The sequence below is a fragment of the Microcaecilia unicolor genome, chromosome 1, assembly GCF_901765095.1.
Source record: "Microcaecilia unicolor chromosome 1, aMicUni1.1, whole genome shotgun sequence".
Taxonomy (NCBI): Eukaryota; Metazoa; Chordata; class Amphibia; order Gymnophiona; family Siphonopidae; genus Microcaecilia; species Microcaecilia unicolor.
In genome coordinates, this window is record NC_044031.1 from 359,959,765 (window position 1) to 359,984,998 (window position 25,234).

The 25,234-nt window shown below is 43.9% G+C and overlaps 1 protein-coding gene across 3 annotated transcripts in view; it reads right to left on the reverse strand.

The window, feature by feature from the left end:
• Positions 1-25,234, reverse strand: part of BRD9 (bromodomain containing 9) — a 209,569-nt gene that overhangs the window by 150,777 nt on the left and 33,558 nt on the right. For 2 of the 3 annotated variants that reach the window (XM_030209774.1, XM_030209755.1), the window contains exons 4-7: positions 23,800-23,860; positions 11,995-12,139; positions 11,095-11,205; positions 3,792-3,907 (exon numbers count right to left, since the gene is read on the reverse strand). In XM_030209774.1, coding sequence (XP_030065634.1) covers positions 3,792-3,907; positions 11,095-11,205; positions 11,995-12,139; positions 23,800-23,860 — 433 coding nt within the window. The remainder of the gene's footprint in view (positions 1-3,791; positions 3,908-11,094; positions 11,206-11,994; positions 12,140-23,799; positions 23,861-25,234) is intronic. The other variant, XM_030209763.1, reaches the window with a different exon arrangement.

Genomic DNA, 25,234 nt, shown 5'->3' on the forward strand with positions numbered 1-25,234 from the left:
CGATCGGAGGTTACAAGAGGCCACCTTCGGTGAAAAAACTTTAACCTCCCTCCGACCGGCAGATCGCCTGGCACAGACACTTTTATCTCGGCTATGCTCTGCTGGAGCCAGTCAAAAGCCCATCCCTTGCTTTTGCTGGGGAGCCACAGGGGCTATAAAGCTCCCTCCATCGACGACGGCAGGGAATCAGCCTGGGTGGCACTCGCCCCCGGCACAGTAAGCGGTACTGGAGTCGGAGACCGCACCACGGGCGATGAGCCAGCCGCCGCCTCCCTCGATGCCACTGGCGGCGCATGCACCGACGGCATCGAAAAAGACGGTACCGGCGGCACAAGCACCGAAGGTACCGGAGATGGGCGCAACAGCTCCCCCAGAATCTCTGGGAGAACGGCTCGGAGGCTCTCGTTGAGAGTTGCTGTTGAAAAAGGCAAAGGTACTGGTACAGGAGAAGATGTAAGAACCTGTCTGGAGCGCGGAGGCGGTACCGGGCTGTCCAGAGATGAGCGCACCGACACCTCCTGAATAGAGGGCGAGCGGTCCCTCCGGCATCGGCGCTTCTCGGGTGCCGACTCTTTCAGCGCCCCGGAGCTCTCAGCACCGTGTCGGGACGGTGATCGATGCTTCTTGGCCTTCGCTCAGTACCAGTACCTCCCGGAGCCTAAGAGGAGGACGTTGAATCCAAACGGCTCCTCGGGGCCGGGTCCGAAGAAGGTCGGTCCCGGTGGGCCTGCGCAGCAGGAGTCCTCGAGGCAGGTGGAGACCCACTCGATGGCTCACTGCTACCAGCATGGGGTCTCTGGACAGCCATTACCTGCGCTCCGGAGAACGATGCACCATCCGATGCCGACATTGATACCTGCGATGACCTCGGTACCGCTGGCTCCGTCGACGCCGAAGGACCGGACCGGGCTCCGAACAAGACGTTTCACTGAGCCAAATGCACAGCCTGAGTTCGCTTCTTCAACTGAAGACACTGAAGACAGGCGTCAGGTAGATGACTCTCACCTAGGCACCGAAGACACGAAGCGTGTCTGTCAGTAAGGGAGATGGTCCGGCTGCACCACGTGCACCTTTTGAAGCCACTGGTAGGCTTCGATGACATGGGCGGAAAAATCGCACCGGCGAGGTCGAACGCGATGGTGCCTGAAAAAAAGACACAAAAAAAGAGAAAGACCCGCACGGGCGGCCCAAAATGGCCGCGAAACAAAAAAGAAAGTAAACTTAAGGGGAAAAACTAAGAAAGCTAAGGGTTTTTCTTTTTTTGTTTTGTTTTTTTTTTAAACAAAAGAAAGAAAGAAAGAAGAGTCAGAGACTCAAAAAAGAAAATCGCCGAAAACGGGCGAAGAAACAAACAAATAGCGCAAGAGGAATCCTGGCCAGAGAAGCGGCAAAGCAGCGTTCCCGAACCGCGGAAAAAAGAAGACTGACGAACACGCTTGCGTTCGGGTGGGAAGACGGCCGCGCATGTGCGGTGCGCACGGGAGCGCGAGGCTAGCAACCTTTTGTTGCTAGGGAAGATTTTCCGGTCCTGGGCTGCAGTTGGACGTCACCCATCAGTGAGAACAAGCAGCCTGCTTGTCCTCGGAGAAGAGAAGGTTATAATGCCTCTGTACAAGCTTCTAGTGAGATCTCATTTAAAGTAAAGTACTATGTACAATTCTGGAGATCACGCCTTAAATAATATTTATTTATTTATTGCATTTGTATCCCACATTATCCCACCTATTTGCAGGCTCAATGTGGCTTACATAGTTTTGTTATGACATTGTCATTCCGGATTATCAGATACAGTTAGTAGTGTGCAGAGATTCAGTAAGGGAAGAAAGAGGAAGTGATTAGGCGGGTAATTGTATATATGTATAATATATACATAGAATGCAATTAGTTTAGGGGTCTACTAAAATTGTAAAGGTCTTCATCAAAAAGTGTATGGGGACATATTTAAAGCTCTCAATAAGTACACTTTGGAACAAAAATGGGAAAAGGGAGATATGACAGAAATATTTAAATACTTGAATGGTATAAATGTACAGGAGGCAACCATCTTTCAACTGGAAGGGAGCATTAGAATTAGGAAGCATAGGATGAAGGTGAAAAGGGATAGATTCAGGAGTTATCTAAGGAAAGGGTGGTGGATGCATAGAATGGCCTCCCAGAGGTGGTGGAGACAGACTGTACCTGACTTGTAGAAAGCATGGGACATGCACACAGGATATCTAAGGGAGATGAAGGGATAGTAGATGGTATGGATGGACAGACTAGACAGAAAGTAACAGCAAATAAAGACCATATGGCCATGTTTATATGTGAGAGGGTCCCCACTAGGGGACAATCCCCCTCATGGCCCAGTGGCACTGTAACTCCTCAGGCCCAAACTGGGGTTCAAAAATGAGAAACGTCACTCACTCTATGAAGTCCCATCCCTTGATGTCAAACCTCAACCCCCAAGCAAAGCCACCCACACTTCCTGATTCACCCCAAACTGCAAATTCTACTAAAGTAGTGATCCCTAACAGCTTTTACTCTACAGCCACCACTTCGAAAACCATCTCCTGACATCTAGTACACAGTAGTGCTCTCCGATTCAGCTAAAATAATTTTGATTCGGTATGATTCGATTCTTTCAAAAAAAATTGGTTTTTCGATTTGATTTAACTAGATTGAAATAGTGAGGCCCACATGCAAATATTATATCACAAAGTGTAAAAAAATAATAAAAACACAGGCAGCAGCAATTGAAGAACAGTAAAGAAAATGGCCACAAACTACAGAGTTTATAATTGCTGTTTCTACCAGCTGCAATAATTTGTGAAGCTGTTTTGGTGATATTCAATTATTATTTCTTTTCTCCTCCACCTTTTAAGGCATTGTCTATCCAACTGAAACAGCTTTAGACTTGTTACATTCATGTTCATCTGATTTCCCTTCTCTTCCATCCATGTCCAGCATTTCTCCTCTCTCCTCCCCTCCATCCATGTGCATCTCCTTCCTCTGTCTTCCTTCCCCTCCATCCCTGTCCAACATTTCTCCTCTCTTCTCTGTCCTCCACTCCATCCATGTCTAGCATTTCTCCTCTCTCCCCTGCCCTCCCCTCCAAGTCCAGCGAGTCTCCTCTGCCCTCCCCTCCCATCCATGTCTAGATTCTCCTTTGCCCCCTATTCTCTCCTCCCATCCATGTCCAGCACTTCTCCTCTCTCCCCTCTCCCTCCATGAGCATCTCCTTCCTGTTCTACCTCCCCTCCATCCATGTCCACAATTTCTCCTGCTCTTCCCTCCATCCATGTCCAGCAACTCTACTCCTGTGAATTGGACAGCACTAGTACACAGTAAGTACTCAATCTTACCTATTTTGTTTAAAAAGTTGAAATATTACAGCAGGGCTAACCTTTTGTAGAAATCAGTATCATACCTGGTAAAACTATGGCGTAGAACGGGGGGGGGGGGGGGGGGGTGTCCTCAAATCCAGTCCTCGAGGTCCACAGTCCAGCCTGGCTTTCAACATTTCCACAATGAATATATATTGAGATCCATCTGCTTTCACTGCATGCAAATAGATCTCATACATAATTGTTGAAATTTATCCTGAAAACCAGGCTGAGCTGTGAACCTCGAGGAATGGATTTGAGGACCCTGGTGTAGAAGACATAGTTAGCATTCAGGTCAAGATAATTTAGTCCAACATGCAAGATGAACATGAGATACCACCAAACCACTGCAGACTATTACACACTAGTTAATCATTTGTGGAAAAGGAAGAGGGACACCCAAAACCATTGCTTTTAAACCTTTACCTAATAACTTCTTTACTTGGCTTTTTGGATTTCCTTGCCATCTCTACTGGTACAGGTACAACTTCAGGAACAGGTTCTTCAACAGCTGTGTCTTCATCTCCCAAAATAGCTGCCTGCTGAGAAAAATCCATGTCCTGCATAAACGACATGCTGCGCTTCAAAGCTAACAGCCGTTCCTAGAATCAGAAAGCACAGAGTGGCAGGGACTTTACCTCTCCCTCACAGCCAGGGTGCTCTGATAATGGGATGGGATGGGAATGGTATTACCTCATTCCTAATGGCTAGTCTCCAATGGTCATGCAGTATGATTTGATCATGGTAGCATAGTACCAAAATGTTTATCAAACTGGCCAGTTCACAGTCCCAACTTCAGAAATAAAAAAAGAAAGAAAGAAAAAGAATACTCATACAGAGTCAGTTATTCAACTCTTCACCTTACCACAATAGCTACACAAGAAAATCAATGATTACCTGTGAAAATTATCCAATTTTTATTTCTTTAAAAATTTGTTTCTTTTTTACATTTTTAATGAGACAATCTTATTAATTTATCATCTCATTTACTGTTTGTGAAAGGTACAAGACCAATTGTACTGGATTCTATCAAAAGGTACAGTACAAGCAGCAGCAGTATCAAATGCTTTTTTTTCCCCTGTATCATCAAGAGGAAGGATTAAGAGATCAGCAGCTAAAATTTAAAGCGCAATGGAAATTATAAAATATGGATAAGCACTAACAGGTGAAGAATCTGGTTGTGATATCTGATGTTTTAAAGGTCTTCATTGCCAATAAGCCATTAAGCCTCCTGTGTTTCCCCATGCTGATTGGCCATTATTGAAGCATGGCGTCTGACGTGGCTCGCTTTTAAGGGCGGCCATTTTTTTTCACTCTCATAAACGTCAAGAAGTAATATCGGAGCGGAGGTACTTTGGGATCTTTTGTTTGCCTGCTAATAAGAACTTTTCACTTTGTTGATTTTAATTTTTATTTTTTTGCAGGCAACACACGGACCATTGACCCTGAAGCAGGTCCACGAAACGGCGGCCATCGTTGGTCGTGGTCGACGTGTTAGCAAGGATCCGCACGATGTGATGTCGGTTTTGAGTGAGACAAAGTTTAAATGTAAAATATAGAAAAAATAATCTTTAAAATACGAAGGAATAACACTGTTATTAGAAAGAGAGGTTTTTCTATGCCGATGATGAAGTCCAGCCCCTAACACCTTAAAAATCCGCTGGGGGCTTCTCGAGGCATTTTCCTCTCTTTAATATAGACACTATCATGCTTTTCTTAGATCCCCTTAAGATTTTCTGTTACTATTTTGGTGTATAAGGAAGAGGGTGATCTCATCCAGTTGTAATCTTTAGTTTAATAAGCCATTAAACCTTTCTGGTGTATAGGAAGAGGTTTAACTAGTAGGAATAAAGGAGATAGAAGTACTGTTTGACTCATTTGAGATACCTCATTTGGAGTAATGGGATCTAACTCCAGAAAAAAAAAAAACAGAGGAGAATAAGCCTACAGCACTATTGTTCAACCTTTTCAAGCCCAAGGCAAATCTAAATGAGCAAAAGTGTTGTGCAGTGCACCAGTCTCTTCCAAGTAAGTAAAAGGAGGGGGTGAAGGCACACATGGAGCCATCATAGTGAAACAGTGATCCAAGGGGTCCAATACCTTTCAAAAGTAAAACTTACAGACCTGTGCATAGCAGGTGGCTTTGGCATACACACAGCACAGAGATAACCACTGTTGATTCTGTGCTGCCATGTATTGTCATGGCTCCTCTGGCACTGGCAGATGAAGTCCAAGTTACACTTGTGTTAATCACAATGGTAAAGATGTTACGGATTTTCCACTTCTTTGGGCTTCAGCCATAAGCTGGTCAAATTAATGTGCACAGAGAAAGCCTGCCTTGGAGTCATCTCCTCTTTCCATCTGCTGCTCTTTAACATGTCTTAACAGAAGCATACTGCCAACCTGCTACAGCTCTTCCCTGCAAATATCTGTTCCCTCCCCTCCTCCCTTTTTATAAACTATCTGACCCCCTCAGTTTCTCATCATAAATAGATTCTCTCCACACCTGAGTGCTGCTCCCTTTATGTGCAGTGGAAAGCAGAAGCTTGTATGGTGTGAGCAAGCTGGCTTCATTACCTTAGCTGCTACCAGAGCTGTTCCATTGTTGCTGCTCCCAACACACAACATGAGTCACATGTGGTATTTAGTGCAAGCTCTCCTCGTCTCACTCAGCCTGGGAATAAGACTAAAGGCTGGATACAGAGGTGCAATGGGGGGGGGGGGGGGGAGGGAAAAGTTATAAAACATATTTCCCATGTAAAACATATTTTATACATGAAAAAGTTTCTTATAAAGTTGTCTGACTGAATGCATGCATATAACCATGTGTGCTGACAAGATGATGTGTACTTACATGTTCATATAGGTACTCTAGGGGAGTAGTTTAGGTGTAACAGGGAAAAGATTGCAACATATATACGTATAAGGCTGTTTCTTGCTAAAGATGTAAAAAGACTGGAAGCGGTGCAACTTAAAGCTACAAAAATTGTACGGGATTTGCATTGCAAACCATACAAGGAGAGACTTGCTGGCCTGAACATGTATACCTTGGAGGAAAGGAGAAACAGGGGTGACATGATACAGACGTTCAAATATTTGAAAGGTGTTAATCTGCAAACGAACCTTTTTCGGAGACGGGAAAGTGGTAGAACTAGAGGACATGAATTGAGGTTGAAAGGGGGCAGACCCTGGAGTAATGTCAGGAAGTATTTTTTCATGGAGAGGGTGGTGGATACGTGGAATGCCCTCCCGCGGGAGGTGGTGTAGATGAAAACGGTAATGGAATTCAAACATGCGTGGGATAAACACAAAGGAATCCTGTTTTAGAAGGAATGGATCCGCAGAATCTTAGCGGAGATTAGGTCGCGACGCTGGTAACTGGGAAGCAAAACCGGTGCTGGGCAGACTTCTACGGTCTATGCTCTGATTGTAACTGAATAGATATGGATGGGCTGGAGTGTAAATTTTAAGGGGTTTCGATGTTAGCTTATTGAGCAGGGCCTTCAAGGCTACATCACCCCGACCAGCTCCTGAGCCACAAATTAATAGCACAAAGATACCAGGAGCTCCAAGTTGTTTGCCAATGTCTGAATGAGATCATACAAGGGGTCCACCAGGAATGCTGTGCATATCTCAAACTGAATCAGCTGTTAAGAAAAGTTCCTTTTTCCTGGTTGATAAGTCTCACTTTCTTTTTCACATCATTTCTACAATGAGAAGTACCATACTGATTTTTTTTTGTTACATTTGTACCCCGCGCTTTCCCACTCATGGCAGGCTCAATGCGGCAGGCAATGGAGGGTTAAGTGACTTGCCCAGAGTCACAAGGAGCTGCCTGTGCCGGGAATCGAACTCAGTTCCTCAGTTCCCCAGGACCAAAGTCCACCACCCTAACCACTAGACCACTCCTCCACTGTCTTACCTTCTGACACTCCGGGACTTCAAGCATAGGAGCATAGCTTTACCATCAGAGTGACACCATCAATGTGCGGCTAGTCCAGTCTAGTTTTAAATTCACTATTGCTTTGCAACACACCATCGCAGGCATGCCATAATAGGCTCCATGGCGAAGGAACATAGAAAAGGGGCACATCCTGCCCATTTTTTTTTTTTTTTGTTACATTTGTACCCCGCACTTTCCCACTCATGGCAGGCTCAATGCGGCTTACATATTGTATACAGGTACTTATTTGTACCTGGGGCAATGGAGGGTTAAGTGACTTGCCCAGAGTCACAAGGAGCTGCCTGTGCCTGAAGGAGGACAGGAGACCCTGTATTTTTGCAAGCATAATTTTGTGTATTTTGAGAAACGTGTTGATTAGGCACCCAGACACTGAGGAAGAAAAGACTAATTTTACACTTATGTTCTCTTATTAATTTTATTTCAGGGAACTTAGAAAAGGTGGGAAGGGGTGACTGGGATGATGATGATGATTGGGGATGTGGTTGATATTATAAATGTTGAGGATAATTATATCACACAGCTTTGCCAAATCGCTGTGTCAAAATGGAGCATATTTACAGTAAACAAAAACATAACACAAACTCAGAACAGATGGATGACAACAAAAAGCTAACAAAAATAAGCACCTCTTAAATAAATAGGCCTTTAAAATTCTACAAAAATCACCGATGTCATCTTTATCAACACAACTGGTAGTATATTCGACAGGGGAGGTGCATAACAAACGGCTCATGCACGGGTTAGAGTAAGCTTACAATCAACCAATAGAGCCAAAATGCATGTAGACTGGGAACACAAATGCAATGGCCGATTCATAATGTGTAATGAAGAAGTGAATGTAAACAATCAAAACACGAATACAGTCATGATTTAAATAAAAACATAAACACTTGATATTGTATATATTGCTCAAGATTATTTCACCATTTGCCCTGACCAGGTGGCCTAGAACCTAGCAGAATAGCATTTGCTAGACTCCATCATGTATGCAGAAACGTGAGAGCTCTACAGCAGACTAGTGTTTTCCAAGTCGGCTCTGTAGTACCCCCTTGCTAGTCAAGTTTACAGGATACCCAAAATAAATATGAATGACATTGATTTGTATACACAGTCTCCATTATATGCAAATCTCTTTCATGCATATGCATTGTAGATATTCTGTAAACATGACTGGCAAGGGGGTACTCCAGGACCAATATGAGAAACACTGCTTTAGAGCACTTGGAGGGCTCACCTAGAATACAGTCCAGATGAAGAGAGTTTGCACTGTCACTTAAAGATGGCATCACAAAGTAGTCATGGCTTTGAGACACTGTAGCGGTCCCAGCAGAGAAAGTTGGTTGCAGACAGGCACAGGACAGTGGGTGCACTAGAGCTCACCCGATGAAGTCCAGCAAATGCTATTCTGCCTAGGCTCCTGTCCTCCTGAAGCTGCTGTAGGTTAGGGCAGATAGGGAAAAAGGGAACCATCTTTCTTTGGCAGTTTGGAAGAGGTAAAGGGTGGGATAGAAGTAGTGGAAAAATACAGGTTCAGATGTTTCCTTATAGTATGGTAGAGATATTAGGCCAGTTAAAAACATGGCATTTCGGCTTACTAAATGCCAGTTCAATACAGACTAAATGGCATTTACTGCATAATTTATCTCAAGAGCAACTAGATTGTTTATTTATTTCATACTGAAACTCGGCTGCTTAATGAAGAGGGACTGAGTAAAGTTTTTTTATGCTCAAAAGAGGTTTATTTATTTACATTCGAACAGAATAGGGAGGAAAGTTGCAGGTGTTGCCCTGAACATTTAAGGCAACAAGAAAGGTTGTAATGGAAGTTAGAGAGGAAGTGGGCGAGAATTCTAAACAGAATATAAATGTTCATTTTCAACTGACAATAAATTGTAATATAAGAAAGTAGTTAATGCTTATAATTTTAAATATTTCACACACAAAAAAAGCTTGCTTCTCTGTAACTCTGGCCAAAGCAGAAAATAAACCTAAAGAAATATAGTGTACAGTGAGAGGCTTATTAGGCCCTGGGCAAGTTGCTAAGCAGGATCAATTATTGGCAGAAGATGTTAATATTGTTAATTTTTTTTTTTTTTTTTGTACGGAAAAGTGGATGGCCTGAATAAAGGCTTAGGCAATGGCTTTGACACTGTGGTTGTCTCCCAAGTAATAGATGGCCAGGTTGAAAAGGAGGAAGTACTTGCACTAAACGATGATCCTCAGGGAGTGGCACATTAGGCTACAAAGAATGATGTACTGATACCTAAATTATACTCTTCCCCTCCCCCCAACCCTGGATAAGGTTAAGATCTTAACTTGTTTAACAAATATTTCTTTTTGTATGCTACATCTTGTCCCAAACAATCAGTTTAGTTGAATCATGCTCTGATGCTAAAACAAATGCTTGATCTAGTAAATGGTTCTTTATCTCAGGGGGTCATGTATCACTGATTACATGAAACTGTAGTCACTACTTGTTTGAAAAAAAATGAAGGATTAGATGAAGGTTATGCTAATTTTAGATCCACTTCTAATTTGCCACTCCTTGCTAAATTAAAAAAGGAAGATAATGGTTTTCTGGATTCTGCCCAGAATGGGAAATGGCAAAGAAAATCTTTGTAGTTGGCTTTATTAGAACATGTTTATTTTTATCTGCATAAGAATACTTCAATGCTGTTACTGCTAGAGAGATGTCAACAACTGGGAGATAGAAGAGCTTTGCAATGAATTGCTTCTTTTTTTGATGGATGAAGACTAAGTCAAATCTGGCAACTGGCTATGTGACTATTGGTTTTGGTGGTGGAAAGCCCCACAAGGCTCTCCTCTTTCACTTCTTTTTAACATTTATCTTCAACAGTCGAGGAGCTTAGTCAGGAAATAAAACTGAGATTTATTTGCAGATGATAAAACAACTTTTGTCTTTGGAAGGAAATAAAGACCTGGTAGTAAGCTAAAGGCCTAATAGTGAATGCTGCTAAAATCATCCATTTGTCAAGTTGAACTTTAAGATCTTACCCAGATGCAGGGATATCTCAGATTGAGACAGTTAGAACATTAGATGCAATTCTGAGGTCTGAGGGTTTAGGGATGGAACATATTATGGCAGTAACCAAAGAGGCTCATAAAAATGAATTTATTCAGCAATTAAAGTCATTTTTGGATGTTTCTACTTTATATATTGTAGTTCAAATCACAAAAAATGTCTCAAACTATTGCAGTCCGGTTGCTACTAAGAGGGTGTAGATGTGAATGCTGCATGGCTTCTAGTACTGGAAAGATGTTTATTTAAGTTACTGGTGCTGATTGTTGGTCCTTCATACTCATAAGCCAGAGTATTTGAAAAATCAGTTGCTGTTTTAAGTACCTAGTCAACCTATGTGCTTTCAGCAAGAAATCCTGTTCCCCAATGTATGTGGAAAATATCTCCCACCAGGTGATCTTTTTTGGCGCCTCCTACTGCTCTAGTTGGCTTCTGATGCCCTCCTATGGGGACCAAGTAGGCAAGGATTGTAAGGCTAGAAGACAGGATCTCTGGGGGAGATGGCTGCCGGGGGGGGGGGGGGGGGGGGGGGGGGGGGGGGATTTCCAGGGCCTGGCCTCTTGGGATGAATTTTACAGACATCATCAGCTATAAGGGCCCTGAACAGCACTGAAAATGAACAAGTTTAAGTAACATGTGGTATATGTTATTTAGAAACTAAGCAACAAATAGATGGAATGCTTTCATGGACAGAAACCATTCCTTTGAATTGCTAAGAAACTTACTTTGCTCATCATCTTAAAGCCTGTGTGCAGTAACTTCTTTGCCAACTTGTAGTACACAGTTTCTGGTCTGTTGTAAGTCATTGCATTATCACACATCTGTTTAAAGTCCGCCTGGAAACAGAAAACATGAAGTGTTAAAATGCCAGTCTCCTTTCTGTACAACTACATCATACTGTATGTACTAAGAAATGAGCTGATTTTACAGACAGAAATAAAAGGTGCATGTATTAAAAGAAGACTAGATCAAATATGAAAGTCTATTTTGTCATTACCTACCTAGGTCATTTTTTTTCTCCTCAAAAACTAATACATTAATCAAGTTGTCTGCATTGGTACAGACTCTGCAGGTACTATTACATTTTGGTTTTGTGTGTGTCTGATCTACAATGCTTACATTTGGCTAGTTTACATTTAGAGCCTAGGCAAATTAGGCATTTTGAGTGGACAGAGGTGACAATTTGACTTTTGGGACATACTGAAATTGTCTTCACATATGTATAATTATACACTAAAAAAAGTAAAAGAAACAATGAAAAACAATGTTGGGAGATACCAAGGAAAACACTTCTGAAACAAAGAAGAGACCTTTGTTTTTGTATCTATTCAGTACAGTGATAAACAAAACAACAGCTGTTGTGTATGAGAAGTATGAGAAAGAGTGCGCTCAGAACACAAAGTTCTGAACTCTGTGGGAGCTGTTCCATTCCAGTGATGTGCAATAGCATTGCCCACTTGTCTACCTGACTCATTCCTGCTTGTTGATAGAAACTGAACTGCATAAGGTGAAATAATTTGATTTATGTCTTATACGTAGTATTAAAGGCAATTTTAATTTAAGTAAAACCTTAGCATGAATAATTTCTGCTTACTTTACAGAGACCAATAGACGTATAGGCTCACCTTGAATTCTGTAACAGATTTATACTCATTGGCTGTGATCCTGTCCTTCATTGTGCTAAAATCCATGGGATGTTTAATTATCATAGAATATCCAGGTGCAATTGCATCTGTCACTGGGAAGGCAAAAAAACCATGAGGATCTTTCCTGAAAAAGAAAAGACATATTTGAAGAACACAACAGTCACTGCTCTTTTAGCTTCTAAAATGTTGACTTATAAATCCTCAGAGTGACAAATTTCTCTGTTAAGCATATCTGATTGTACAGTTATATTAAACATGCCTTTGTACAGTCTCTAAATAAACCATCTAACTGTTATAGAAGTAATGGAGCATGTAAGAGGCTATCTACAGTCAGTAACATCAGTATCTCTTCCAACACTGTGCCCTGCAGCCTGATGACTGCTTTTTTATTGGGGGGGGGGGGGGGGGGGGGGGGGGGGGAGGTGGAATCTACTTGCTAATAAAAACTGCAAAATAGTAATGCTGTCAAGGTACCTCATGAAACTCTGCCCCCTCCTGATCTTCTCATCTCAATACATTCTGTGGGAAAACACTCCGCAAAGCATACACTGGCCTGACACACCATGAAGACAGAAAACTAGCATGGCAATTAGGAGACAAACACCAAAGATAATATGCAGAAAAAGAAACATGGGTCCATAAGTACCAACCATTAACAGTGTACCTAAAAACACAAAAAATAACTAATCAGGCATATGCAAGTGCTTTATAGGGAAGCATACAACCTAGTCAGGACAGAAAAGCAAGAAACACAAAAACAAATAAGAGTTTTCTAGTTACAATAGCGAGATCATGTTGACAGACAGGCTAACCAGATGGGTTATAGGCAGAACTAGAGAGGAAGAGGCAGTATAACTTTATAAGCACAGTCAGTAGAAGTTAAGAAAGGTACACGTACGAGGAAGAAAATAGGTTCAGATTTTGAAATCAGACACAGAGAAATGCTTAAACTTGGCTTGAATCTGGTAAGGTAAAGCATGGAGCACACATTCAAAAGAGCTTAGCAAAATGGAAAGTGCAGAGTTGAAACTTTGCTATAGAGAACGAGAGCACAGGTAAGAGCAGCTTGTTTGATAAACTTTGAGAGGAAGAGTGTATGGAGAAAGAGATAATAGTGTAGTACAGGGTTAATGCACTTGAAGGTAAGTACAAGTTTGTGTTTTATGATGAAGCAGATGGGGAGCCAATGTAGTGGTTTGAGTAAAATGGTTACATAGATGCAATGGCATCAAGGTCAAGCTGCTGAACTTCAAACAGACTGCAATGAAGGGAAATCATTCAGAAGACAATCCATGAGGATCAAACTTGTAGCGTTCTAGGTGGGAGGTAATGAGAACACTACGAGTTCTTGTGACATTCAAAAACAAAGATATGAAATTTTTGGATACTGCAGCGGAAAAAGCAGAACTTTTTGATAGTGTTGTTATTTTACCCAGAGAAGCAAAGAAGTTGAAAATGCTAACATTAAAGGTTAATAACACCATATCCTCAGGCCTCATGTATAATTATGGTACAGCCAGAGACCCCCCCCCCCCCCCCACTGGAATGGTGGCGGGCCCAGTCATAGAGCTCAGGCCATTACAGACCTTGGCTGAGTCAGAAATCTGATGGCTGACATAACTGGGAGCTTACTGGAAAAGTATGGCCTAGTTTGTAGCCCGGATTGAGGCCTAAATAAGCTAAATTAGGAAAAGTTAGGTCAATAGATATGGAAACAAAATGGAGGATTTCAGCACAAAATGGAAGCCGTATCTGTTACAAAGTGGAATTTTCTCTAATGTAAGTTAGAAAAACAAGTTGAGAAATGAGTGAGTCATGCCAGGTGCAAAGAAAATAGGGAACTAGCTGTCCAAGAGGGGAGGGAGACTTTCCTGTGAGCAGGATTGTGGTCAGCCAGGGTGTGAGAAAGGAAAGGTGTAGCTGGATGCAGGGTCTGCTTAAGATTTGTGGTCAAGCGAGCTAGAGACAAAACCATGTTAGCAAGATAAAAGCTACTCATTAGCATGAGCCAATCAGTGACAACCATGACATTAGCATAGATCCAATCAGGTATATCTATTGTCATATTATCCATATCCCGAGGGCACCTATACAAATCAGGGTATTTCCTGGTTTAAGTTAGAGAGAAGGGTTGCCACTCTCTCTCTCCAAGGGAAACCAATGTGTCCAGCAGAATTGACAAATTACCTAATTGCTTTCCCTTGTAAAACCTCTAATTGGTAAAAGAAATTATAAAAGATTAGGAACACCTGTTTGCAGCTGGATTATTATATTCCTATAATTAATTGATTGTACGTGCCTGTTGTCAATCACTGATTTGACTTGTACCTTGGCAAATAAACTCCTCATTCCAAATGATGATTTGTGGACTTCACCTTATGATCAGAGGCTGTAAGTATAAATGCTTTTGCTGTATCAGGCTATGTTTCGCTGCATTGTATAACTTGTAATCTAAATCCAGTTTGTCATAAGGCTGGTATCTTTTCCTTAGACCTAACATCTCTCTTAATGACAATTCCTTTTAGAACTTCACAACTCCTTGATTACCCCAGTACTAGTGCTATTTAGAGATGGAGTCAGATTTAAGGTCACTCCAGCCGTCTTGGGGGTCTCTGAACCCTAAATTAAAACACTCATTATAACTGAAAAATGGAAAGGGAGTTACGAGACCATGGGGGGGGAGGGGGGGCAAGGTTCTGTTTGGGACATACTGAATTTCAGGAATCGGTGGCATACCAAATGCTTCTTAAAAGAAGCTGTCTATGTTTTTCAGGTATCATTCAAGCCAAATAAGCTGCCCTGGAGGCCAATGATGATTAATACCACATAGGAAATGAATCACATCCTGATGGGAAGTTAAGGGTGACAACTCGACCCCTGTAGCACAAGCTACGGCTGCCAGCTAAAAACGTTCTTGTGATCTTCTTGCAATAAGAATATACATCAAAGCTTTTAGAGGTGTGCCTTCTTTCTCCGAGAATCAAGTTTCAAATAAGTTCTAAACACTAGCATATGCCATGGAGGATTATCTTTTCCATGCTTGAAGCAAGGATGTAATCACATCTTCTGCAAATCACTTTTGCCTCAAACATTCCCTTTCAAGGACCAAGTTATAAGACAAAAATGGGATGGATTTTCCATCACCATCAGCCCACGAATCAGGATGCATCTTGCTGTGGATGCCAGGTCAGAGTACCACAGCCTCCTGGGTCAATCCACCACTAAAATGATCATGCCAGGATGCACAACTATCCGCATTAACACAAAATTTAGTAATGGCCAAGGGAGGAAAGTAGCAGGTGCTCTCCAAGGACAGCAGGTCGACTATTCTCACATTTGGGTGACGTCATTCGACGTAGCCCAGTACAGATGCTGACTAGCGAGTATTATAGATGTTTCTAGCAGGGTTCCACTGTGTATACGCTGTTGCTTCCCGCCCGATGCGTGAGCGTGGCTACCCAGTCAGGTGAAAGATCATAGAATATAACTAATTCAACTCCTAGGGATGTGAGAATATTCGGCCTGCTGTCCTCAGAGAACACCTGCTACAGGTAAGTAACTGCTTTCTCTGAGGACAAGCAAGCCTTCATATTCTTACATTTGAGAATCCCTAGCCACCAGGTTCATGGAAAACAAAGCTAGGACAACATACTACCAGTGTAGGTGCAGCCTGGAACAGAATAAAACAGGGTCTAGGAGGGTGGAGTTGGATTCTAGACACCTAACAAATTCTGCATAACTGCCTGCCTGAATTGGCTGTTGCGCCAGGTATCTCTGTCAAGACAGTAGTGAGATGTGAATATGTGGACAGATGATCACGTCACAGCTTTTTAAGTCTCCTCTATGGAGGCTGATCCCAAGTGGGCAACTGACGTAGCCATGGCTCTGACATTATAAGCCTTGACAGGACCCTCAGAGTTAGCACAGCCTGGGCTTAAATGAAGTAGATACAATCCAATATTCAATTTGAAAATGTGTGTTAGCCAATAGCCACTGCCATCCGATTCGGGTCAAAAGAAACAAAAAGCTAGATGGACTATCTATGGACTTTAGTCTGCTCCAGATAGAAGGCTAAAGCTCACTTGAGGTAAGGTATGAAGTACACTTTAGTAAGGATGGGCATGTGGTTTTGGGGAAAATGTGGGTAGAGCAACTGACTGATTAAGATGGAACTTCAACACTACCTTAGGAAGGAATTCAGGGTGAGTGCGGAGAACTACTCTGTTGTGATGAAATTTAAAGTAAGGCGGATGAGCCACTAGGGCCTGAAGCTCACTGACCACCACCAAAACACATTTTTCAGGTCAAATACTTCAAATGACAGGAATTGAGAGGCTCAAAAGAAGCTCTCATCAGCTGGGTGAGGACTACATTGAGAACTTATGATACCGTTGGAGGTTTGACAGGGGTTTTTGTTAACAAATCTCTCATGAAGTGAATAACTAAAGGCTATATAGAGATGGACTTGGCTCCTACATGGCGATAAGCACCAATTGCAATGAGGTAAACCCTTACAGAGCTGGTATTCAAGCAGGGTTTGTGTAGGGCAAGAGAAAGGATCTTGGGCCTTGCCCTCATACCAAACAGCAAACTTCTTCCACTTAAAAGACTAACACCTTTTAGTGGAATCTTTCCTGAAGCCAGCAAGACATGAGACATACCCTATGGCAAACTGAAGGATTCAAATTCTACGCTCTCAGCATCGAAGCTATGACAGCCAGGGATTGGAGGCTAGGATGTAGAAGGGAACCTTCGTTCTGCATGACAAGGTTTAGAAAACAGTCCAATCTCCACGTATCTTTGGAGGACAATTCCAGAAGAAGAGGAAACCAGATCTGCCTTGGCCAGTAAGGGGCGATCATGATCCTAGTTCCCTGATCTTGCTCGAGTTTTAGCAAAGTCTTCTCTACGAGACGTATTGGAGGATACACATACAGAAGACCGTTTCCACCCCCCCCCCCCCCCCCGCCCCAATGTAGGAGAAAGACATCTTAAGCTAGACTGCAGTGTGATCTGAGCCTGGAGCAGAACTGAGGGACTTAGTGGCAAAACAATCCACCAAGGGAGTGCCCCATTCTCTGAAAAATCTTACAGGATATGCCCATGTTGAGAGACCACTCGTGAAGTTGCAGCACCCTGCTCAGCCTGTCCGCCAGGCAGTTTTCCCCAGCAGGTATGAGGCCCAAAGTTCCATCCTGTGAAGCAGAGCCCACTACCACATGCCTACTGCCTCCTGACACAAAGGGTAGGATCCCATATCCCCCCCCCCCCCCCCCCCCACTTGATGACATAGAACATTGCAACTTGGTTGTCTGTTTGAATTAGAATAATTTGATTCTGTAGTCAATCTCTGAAAGCCTTTAGAGCATTCCAAATGGTGCTGAACTAAAGTTTGATATATAATTGCTTCTCCTGAGCAGACCATTTCCCTTGAGTATGAAGCCCATTTACATAAGCTCCCCATCCCAGGTTGGATGCATCCACTGTTAACACCTTCTGAAGAGGCAGAATTTGGAATGGTAGTTCCAGAGGCAAATTGGACCGAATTGTCCACAAGAGAAGGACGTGAGCCAACTGTGGGGGAATCTGAATGACATCCGCTAGGTTCTGTGTCACCCACTGGAAAGCTAGGGTCCAATGAACCTCTCTCAAATGGAGATGTGCCATGGCTTTAACATGCACTGTGGAAGCCATGTGGTCCATCAATCTCAACATTTGCTGAGCTGAAACCTGCTTGTTGCTGTGAACTTGGGAGGCAAGTATCCACTCTCGCTAGGGGAAGAAAAGCCTGAGCTTGCAATATGTCTAGCAGGGCTCCTCTGTACTCCAATTGGCGAACTGGGTGAAGGTGGGTCTTGGGGTAATTGATGACAAACCCTAGCAGCTCCAGCACCCAAATAGTTAGGTGCATCGACTCCAATGCCCCTTCCTGTAATGTGCTTTTGACCAGCCAATCATCCAGGTAGAGAAATACATTCACTCCCAGTCTGCGTAGATACGCTGTGACTACCGCCAGACACTTGGTGAACTGTCTGGGAATGGAATGGCCTAATCGGAATCTGAGATACCGCCTGTGACTGGGAAGTATCAAAATGTGCATATAGGCATCCTTTAAGTCCAGAGAGCACAGCAAATCGTGTACCTGAATGAAAGGGAGAAGGGTGCCCAGGGAAACCTTCCTGAACTTTTCTCAGACCAGGAATCTGTTCAGGGCCCTAAGGTCTAGGATGGGCCAGAATCCTCCCATTTTCTTGGGCACAAGGAAGTACCTAGAATAGAATCCCTTCCCTTCTTCCCCAGGGTGACTAAACGGGTTCGACCGCTTTTGCCTGTAGAAGGTCAGAGATTTCCTCAACAAGTACCTGCTTGTACTGATAACTGATGTAAAACGCTCTCGGTAGGCAATTTGAAGGTTTTTGACGCCAATTGAAGACGTTAACTGAAACGGACTATTTGAAGAACCCACTGGTTGCAGGTTACAGGTGGCCATCTGTAGTGATAAAAATTCAGTCTCCACCTTACCGGTAAGCCATCCAGGATGGCTACATTTAGTATGGCTATGCTCTCCTGGAACCAGTCAAAAGCCGATATCCTGCTTTGACTGGGGAGTCGGATGGTCTTCTATGGTTGGGACTGGCAAGGCTTGGGGCTTGAGAAGAACAAGAGGTAAGCAGGAACCTACACCTTTGAGTGTAATAGCGTCACTGCCTAGGCCCACTTGAAAATCTTCTTGATGAAGAAGATGCAGATGGAGGATGACGAGATAAAGTTTGGATGGTGCCAGTAAGTTTTTTTGATGGGGTCAGCGATGTCCTCTACTTTGTCTCCAAACAGATTGTCCCATCAGCATGGTACGTCCACTAGTCTCTCCTGAACCGCCGGTTCAAGGTCAGAAACTTGCGGCCATTGAGTGTACACATGCACACAGCTATAGTGAAGAGTCTGGAAACAATATCAAAAGTGTCATAAGTGCCCTTGGCCAGATACATCTACACTCCATCTGCTTATTGGCTGACTGGTGAAGCTCTTCATCTTGTTCCAGTGGGAGAGCAAATTTTGGCATACTGTTTACCAAACACTCCAAGTATAGGCTTGTGTACAGCTGATAGGACTGGATGCAAGCAATGAGCATTGAGGCCTGAAAAGCCTTCCTCCCCGAATCTACCTGGGGGGGGGGGGGGGGGGGGGGGTGCCGAGATGAGACCTGGAACTCTTAGCCTATTTGAGAGCGGATTCAACCACCATAGAGTGGTATGGCACCTGGACCCGCTCGAATCCAAGAACCTTCTGGATATGGTATTGTGTATCCACCTTCTTTAGTATGACCTAAACTGTGAGGAAAGGTTCCCAGTTTTTCAACAGTGTGTCCTGAAAGGATAAGGTACAATGGTACAGTGACCCCTTCCTAAGGAGGAGACATAGCCCAAGGCCAATAATATCTCTGTCCTGGGCTCCTCCTCCATCTCCAACTTAAATGGGACAGCAACAGCCATCTCCTTAATAAAACTTGTGAGGAATCCCTCAGGTGGGGATTTTCTTAAGGATAGAGTGCAATGGTACAGTGACCCCTTCCTCAGGAGAAGACTTGTACCCCAGGGCTAATAATATATCCGCCCTGGACATCCTATAGTATATCTCCTATCAAACTGAGCTCTCTTTTTCATCAAGCACTGCCATTTCCTCCCCTCACCCTCCCCACTGACAGTTTGAACTTCGTGGGTGTGGCTTGGATCTCTTTCAGGGAGAGAAAACTAACAACTTATAGCAGCAGCTTCAGAGAGCATTTTCCATCTCACAGATAGGCTGCAGAGAATACCTTCTCCTGCTTTAGACTTAGCCTGGCCTCAGAATGACATCCTATAGTATATCTCCTATGAAACTGAGCTCTCTTTTTCATCAAGCACTGCCATTTCCTCCCCTCACCCTCCCCACTGACAGTTTGAACTTCGTGGGTGTGGCTTGGATCTCTTTCAGGGAGAGAAAACTAACAACTTATAGCAGCAGCTTCAGAGAGCATTTTCCATCTCACAGATAGGCTGCAGAGAATACCTTCTCCTGCTTTAGACTTAATCCTGCCCACCCTACCCCTCTACCCACCCACCCCTAGAGTGACATGTCTTATATAACCTCCCTATCAACCCACTCATTACTTTACCTCACCCATTTCTATTCTTCTATCACCTTCTCCCACTACTCCAACCAGAGTTACACCTAATCACACTGACCACCCTTCAACATCTTCAGTCCTTCTGTGACTGTTCTCTTGTGCTTGACTGCTTAAATATTTTAAATTTAAATGCTTTACTTTTTGTCTATTAGATTGTAAGCTCTTTGAGCAGGGACTGTCTTTCTTCTGTGTTTGTACAGCGCTGCGTACACTTTGTAGCGCTCTAGAAATGTTAAATAGTAGTAGTAGTAGTAGGCTCCAACTTAAATGGGACATAAACAGCCATCTTCTTAACAAAACTTGTGAAGAGTCCCTCGGGTGGGAATTTTTGTCTCTCTTGAGAAGGGGAGGGGTCAGAGGCCATTCCATATGACTCCTCCGAGAAGTACTGCAGATCCTCCTCAGACTCCCATGAATGGTCCCAGCCAGACTCCTCGGGATAGACCTAACTAGTGGTCTGCTCTGGCCTCAGCCTACTGGAACCCCAAAGAGTTCTGAGGTACAGCCTTACCCTGGGACTCCGGAGAAGAGTCCTCCCTCGCTGTCGAGAGAGAGGTACTGTATGCATTTATTTCGAGACCCTCCAAGGTGCCGGCATTGAGGATCTCTGCACTGGCATCGATGGAGCCTCAGAAGAGAGCTTGCGCTATTCCGCTGGTGGCACAAGCGCCCAAGATGCCTGAGTGGAGAGCCCCTGCAGTAACTGCACCAGTGACTCTCTGATCATGGTCTAGCACTGCTCATTAAAGGCGGGAACTGGCACAGACATGGGAGCCGGGAATGAAGCAGCCTAAAGAAGCATTGGTGTTGAACCAGTAGCTGGGACCTGGCCACTCAGTGATTTGCGAACTGGCACCTCTATCAAAGAGGGAGAGTGCTCCTCCTGGTGCGGGTGCTTCTCAGGTATTGGAGAATTCGATGCCCTGGTGCTTTTGGCACTGTGTCAAGGACTGTTGCTTATGCTTCTTGAGCTTTCCCCAATGGATAGGATCCCGGTGCTTTGGTGTCAAACCTGTACGCACCCTCGATGTTGGGTCTGATGCTGACCGGTCTCTGGGCCTCCTCTATGCAGGTACACTCCCAGAGAATGTTGAAAATTGAGCAGACAAGGAGGTTGATACTGCCGGTGGCAAAGACGATGTATTGGCCTTCGAGGAGCCAAGGAGAAATTAGACCTTACCTGCTAATTTGCTTTCCTTTAGTCCCTCCGGACCCGCCCAGGATTGGACTCATGGGTTGTGCACGCCTTCCAGCAGGTGGAGACTGAGAAACTTCTGACTCTAGACTCAGTATTCTCAGTCTCCAGCAAATGGTAGGAGGTGAGCCCATTAGTCTCTCTCTCTCTGACCTAAAAAAAAAAAAAGTCCTTCTGTACCTGGGAATCTTGTAGAGGCTAGGCAGATAGGAGTCTTTTCTTCTCTAGCCTCTGGGGTGTTAAACTCGGGTGTCTCCCCCCTTCCTCCCCATTTCCTTTTGCTGTATAGGGAAAGGATACCCTTTCGGAAGAAAGATGTCTAGCCTTTGGGAGAGGCAGCCATTTTACTTTTTCCTCTATTTTAAAGGAAAAAAAAAAAAAACCTCTCTCCCCAAGGCACAAACGCCAAAAAGCTGTTCCTGTTGAACCTTCTGCACCTGATGAATTCTCACCTGCAGTTGCAAACAGAAAGAACAAGCAGAAGGATCACTGTCAATTTAAGATTTGTTTGGCAGGATTTTCATGTTGCCTCGGATCCTCTAACCCGCTGGCTTCTAGAAAGTTAACTATCCTTTCTCTCAGCAGTGACTCCATTATTTTTTCTACCACCGACGAGAGACTTACCGGCCTGTAGTTTCCCACTTCTTCCCGCTTTTATGAAGAGGGATCACATCTGCTTGTCTCCAATCCTGTGGAACCTCTCCACTCTCTAAATATCTATTAAACAAATCTTTAAGAGGTCCCATCAGGACTTCTCTGAGCAACCTCAGTATCCTGGGATGTATACCGTCTGGCCCCATACCTATATCCACCTTCAGATTCTCAAGCTGTTTATAATGCTTTCCTCCGTGAATGGCGCAGTATCCACTTCATTCCCAGATACTCCTTCTGCAGCTGACCGCGGACCTTCTCTGGAATTTTTTTGTCTGTGATTGGCTGCTCCTCTGAGTGCTTGGTATAAAAGCTGGTGACCATTTTAGACAAGCTTTTAAGCTCTGGTTCGGGTTTGCGACACAAGTGGCCCTTCTCAGAGTTTTGGACAGCTGGAATTTGTTCATGTTCTGCAGCACTTGTAGAGTCTTCCTTTATGCACTGGAATAGTAGCAATTTGAGGAGCTGATATTGGGAAAAGATACCTCTTCAGTCAAGCTAAGTACTTGTGGGACTTTATTTTGATAGAAGTCATTAACTATCAATGGTGTGTGTTGGAACTTTGCGGATTTGATGTGGATATTTTGGTTTTTGATGACTTAGACTGTGTGGGTTTTGCTACTACTACTACTATTTAGCATTTCTATAGCGCTACAAGGCATACGCAGCGCATCGCTACTTTTCTTCGGTTTTTTTTAGTTAGCAACTTTTTTCTCCATTTCTGGAGTTTTTTTGTTGCTCTCTTTTTTTTATGGAGATAATTTAGTGGGCCAATGATAATATCTGGGAACCACCTTAGGGGATAGCCTGACATGTTTGGTCAGACCATTGCTCTTTGAGTTTTGAGGCCTCATTGTGAGATTTGTTTCATAGCTCCCCACAGTCTGCCGTTTCCCACGCTAGAAAATAATTTTGTATTTTCTAGCATGGGGGGGGGGGGGGGGGGGGGGGGGAGTAGGCATGTCCGGCGGTAATCAGGCAGCGCTGAGCACTGCCAGATTACCACCGAGTTAGTGTGTGAGCCCCTTATCACATTTAAAATAGGAAGCGGTAAGGGTGCTCAGACAGAAAATCGCCATGCACCAATTTATATTAGCGCACGACCATTAAGTGGCATGGCTCGCGGCAATGCCCACACTACCACAGGCCACTTTCACTTTTTTTTTTTTTTTTTAAATCACAGCTTGGTAAAAGGGCCCCTTAATGCTTTATAAAAAAATAAAAGTCAACGTCATGCACTTGGGCTACAAAAACTTGAAGGAGTGGTATAGTATAAGGCATGAAGTACTTCTGTGTTGTAAACAGCAGGACTTGGGTGTGATCATATGTGATAGTCTTAAAGTGGCCAGACATTTAATACATAATCTCTTCATTGAAATAGGATGGCATGCAAATTTTAGGTATTATAATGTTAATTACTCAAGGTAGGAGAAAGAAATGTTATCCTGCATTTCAGCTGTGCATTTGGTGGTACATAGGTTTTCATTTTTGATGCCAGTGGCTGCTACTGGTGGGACAGCATTTGTTACTGACAGTCTGGCAAATGAACCACTACACAGCGGTTGGGAAGTGGGGCTGGGGGGGAGAGGGTTACTAGTTACTAATAACCCGTATTAACAGTCTTAATGGTAGCCCACTTTGATAATTTCCTCCCTATATCACCACAAGTACACATACATATGAAACCAAAATCAAAAAGCCTTCCTAAATTTATAAAACTATGAAAGGAGCTGCACTTCCCATTGCCAATTCTCATGTAAGAAAGACTCACCTCTGCAGCTGGCGAAGAAAATGTTCTAACAGCTGTTGTATTGGTGTGCTCTCATTTTCTGCTGTGGTACAAAACAAAGAAAATATTGATAGCAACTAAAAACTGTCACTGTTACTCAGGATTTTTTTTTTCTGCTGGTACAGTGTACCGGCACCTTTTTTTCCTTCCCCGTTCACCTCTCGCCTCTCTCCCGCATTCACAGCTGCTTTTCCCAATGAGCAGAAGGTGCAGGGCTGCAGTGCTAGGACACGCATTGTCAGCTCTGCCGATCTCCTGCCCCAGATCAGGAAACTGATTTGAGAGGGGCAGGGGATCGGCAAAGGCGACAGTGTGCGTCTGAGCACTGCAGCCCTGCGCCTTTTATACCTTGCATCTGCCTGCAGTTGATGCTCGTTGGGAAAAGATGCAGCGGCTGCAGGAGAGATGCCGGATGGGGAGAGAGGGGAAAGGGGAGAAGTGCCGGATGGGGAGCGAGGGGGGAAAGAGAGGATGCTGGATGGGCGTAGGGAGGAAAGAGAGGGAGCAAATGTTGGATGGATGAGTGAAGAGGAGAGAGAAGGCAAATGTTGGATGGAAGTGGGGAAAGAGAAAGCGAGAGGGGCAAGCTGTAGGTAGGCATAGTCAAAAGAACAAAACTGAAGATTGAATAGTAAGAAAGAACTAAATGTGGACAAAGGCAGAAAATAAAATCAAAGAAAGCTGAAAGGAAAAGGAAGAGAGAAAAATGACAAACAGGAAATCCTGGCAATAGAATTAAGAGAAGACGACAAAAGTGGAAAACCAGGAACTGGGACCAACACAATTGAAAAAATATATGTGGCCAGACAACAAATGTAGAAAAAAAATTATTTATTTAGTTTGAGATAAAGTAGTGTGGTAGCTGTGTTAATTTTTTGTTTTATTTGTAGTTGTTAATTTGTAATGTAGTAAATGGAATGTGTCAGTTTTTGAAATTTAAATCTGCTATCTTTATAGCAGTACAAGGGGAAAATATGTTTTTTTTTCTGGTGTTGTCCTGCATGCCAGAGTCTTGTTTTTGGGTGTTTCAGCTGATTTTTTATCTATATATTTTATTAGTTTACTAGTAAAAAATGCCCGTTTCTGGGAGAGATGAAACGGGCGCTAGCAAAGTTGTGGTGTGCAGGGACGCTCGTGTCTCCCGGCGTGTGCAGCCTCCCCAGCCATCGCCACCCATCGTCAGCGACCCAGCTGTCCCCCAACCCCCGGTTTTGGTGTGCAGCGATCCTCATGGGGGCCGGTGGGTGCAGCCTCCCCACCCATCCGCACGCATCGTGAGCAACCCAGCTGTCCCCCAACCCCCGTGCAGGTACGGGGAGATCGCGTTTCCAACCCCAGCACCTCATCCGCAAACATCGTCAGCGACCCAGCTGTCCCGTGGTCAGCGACCCAGCTGGGCCCGAAGCCCCCTCCATGC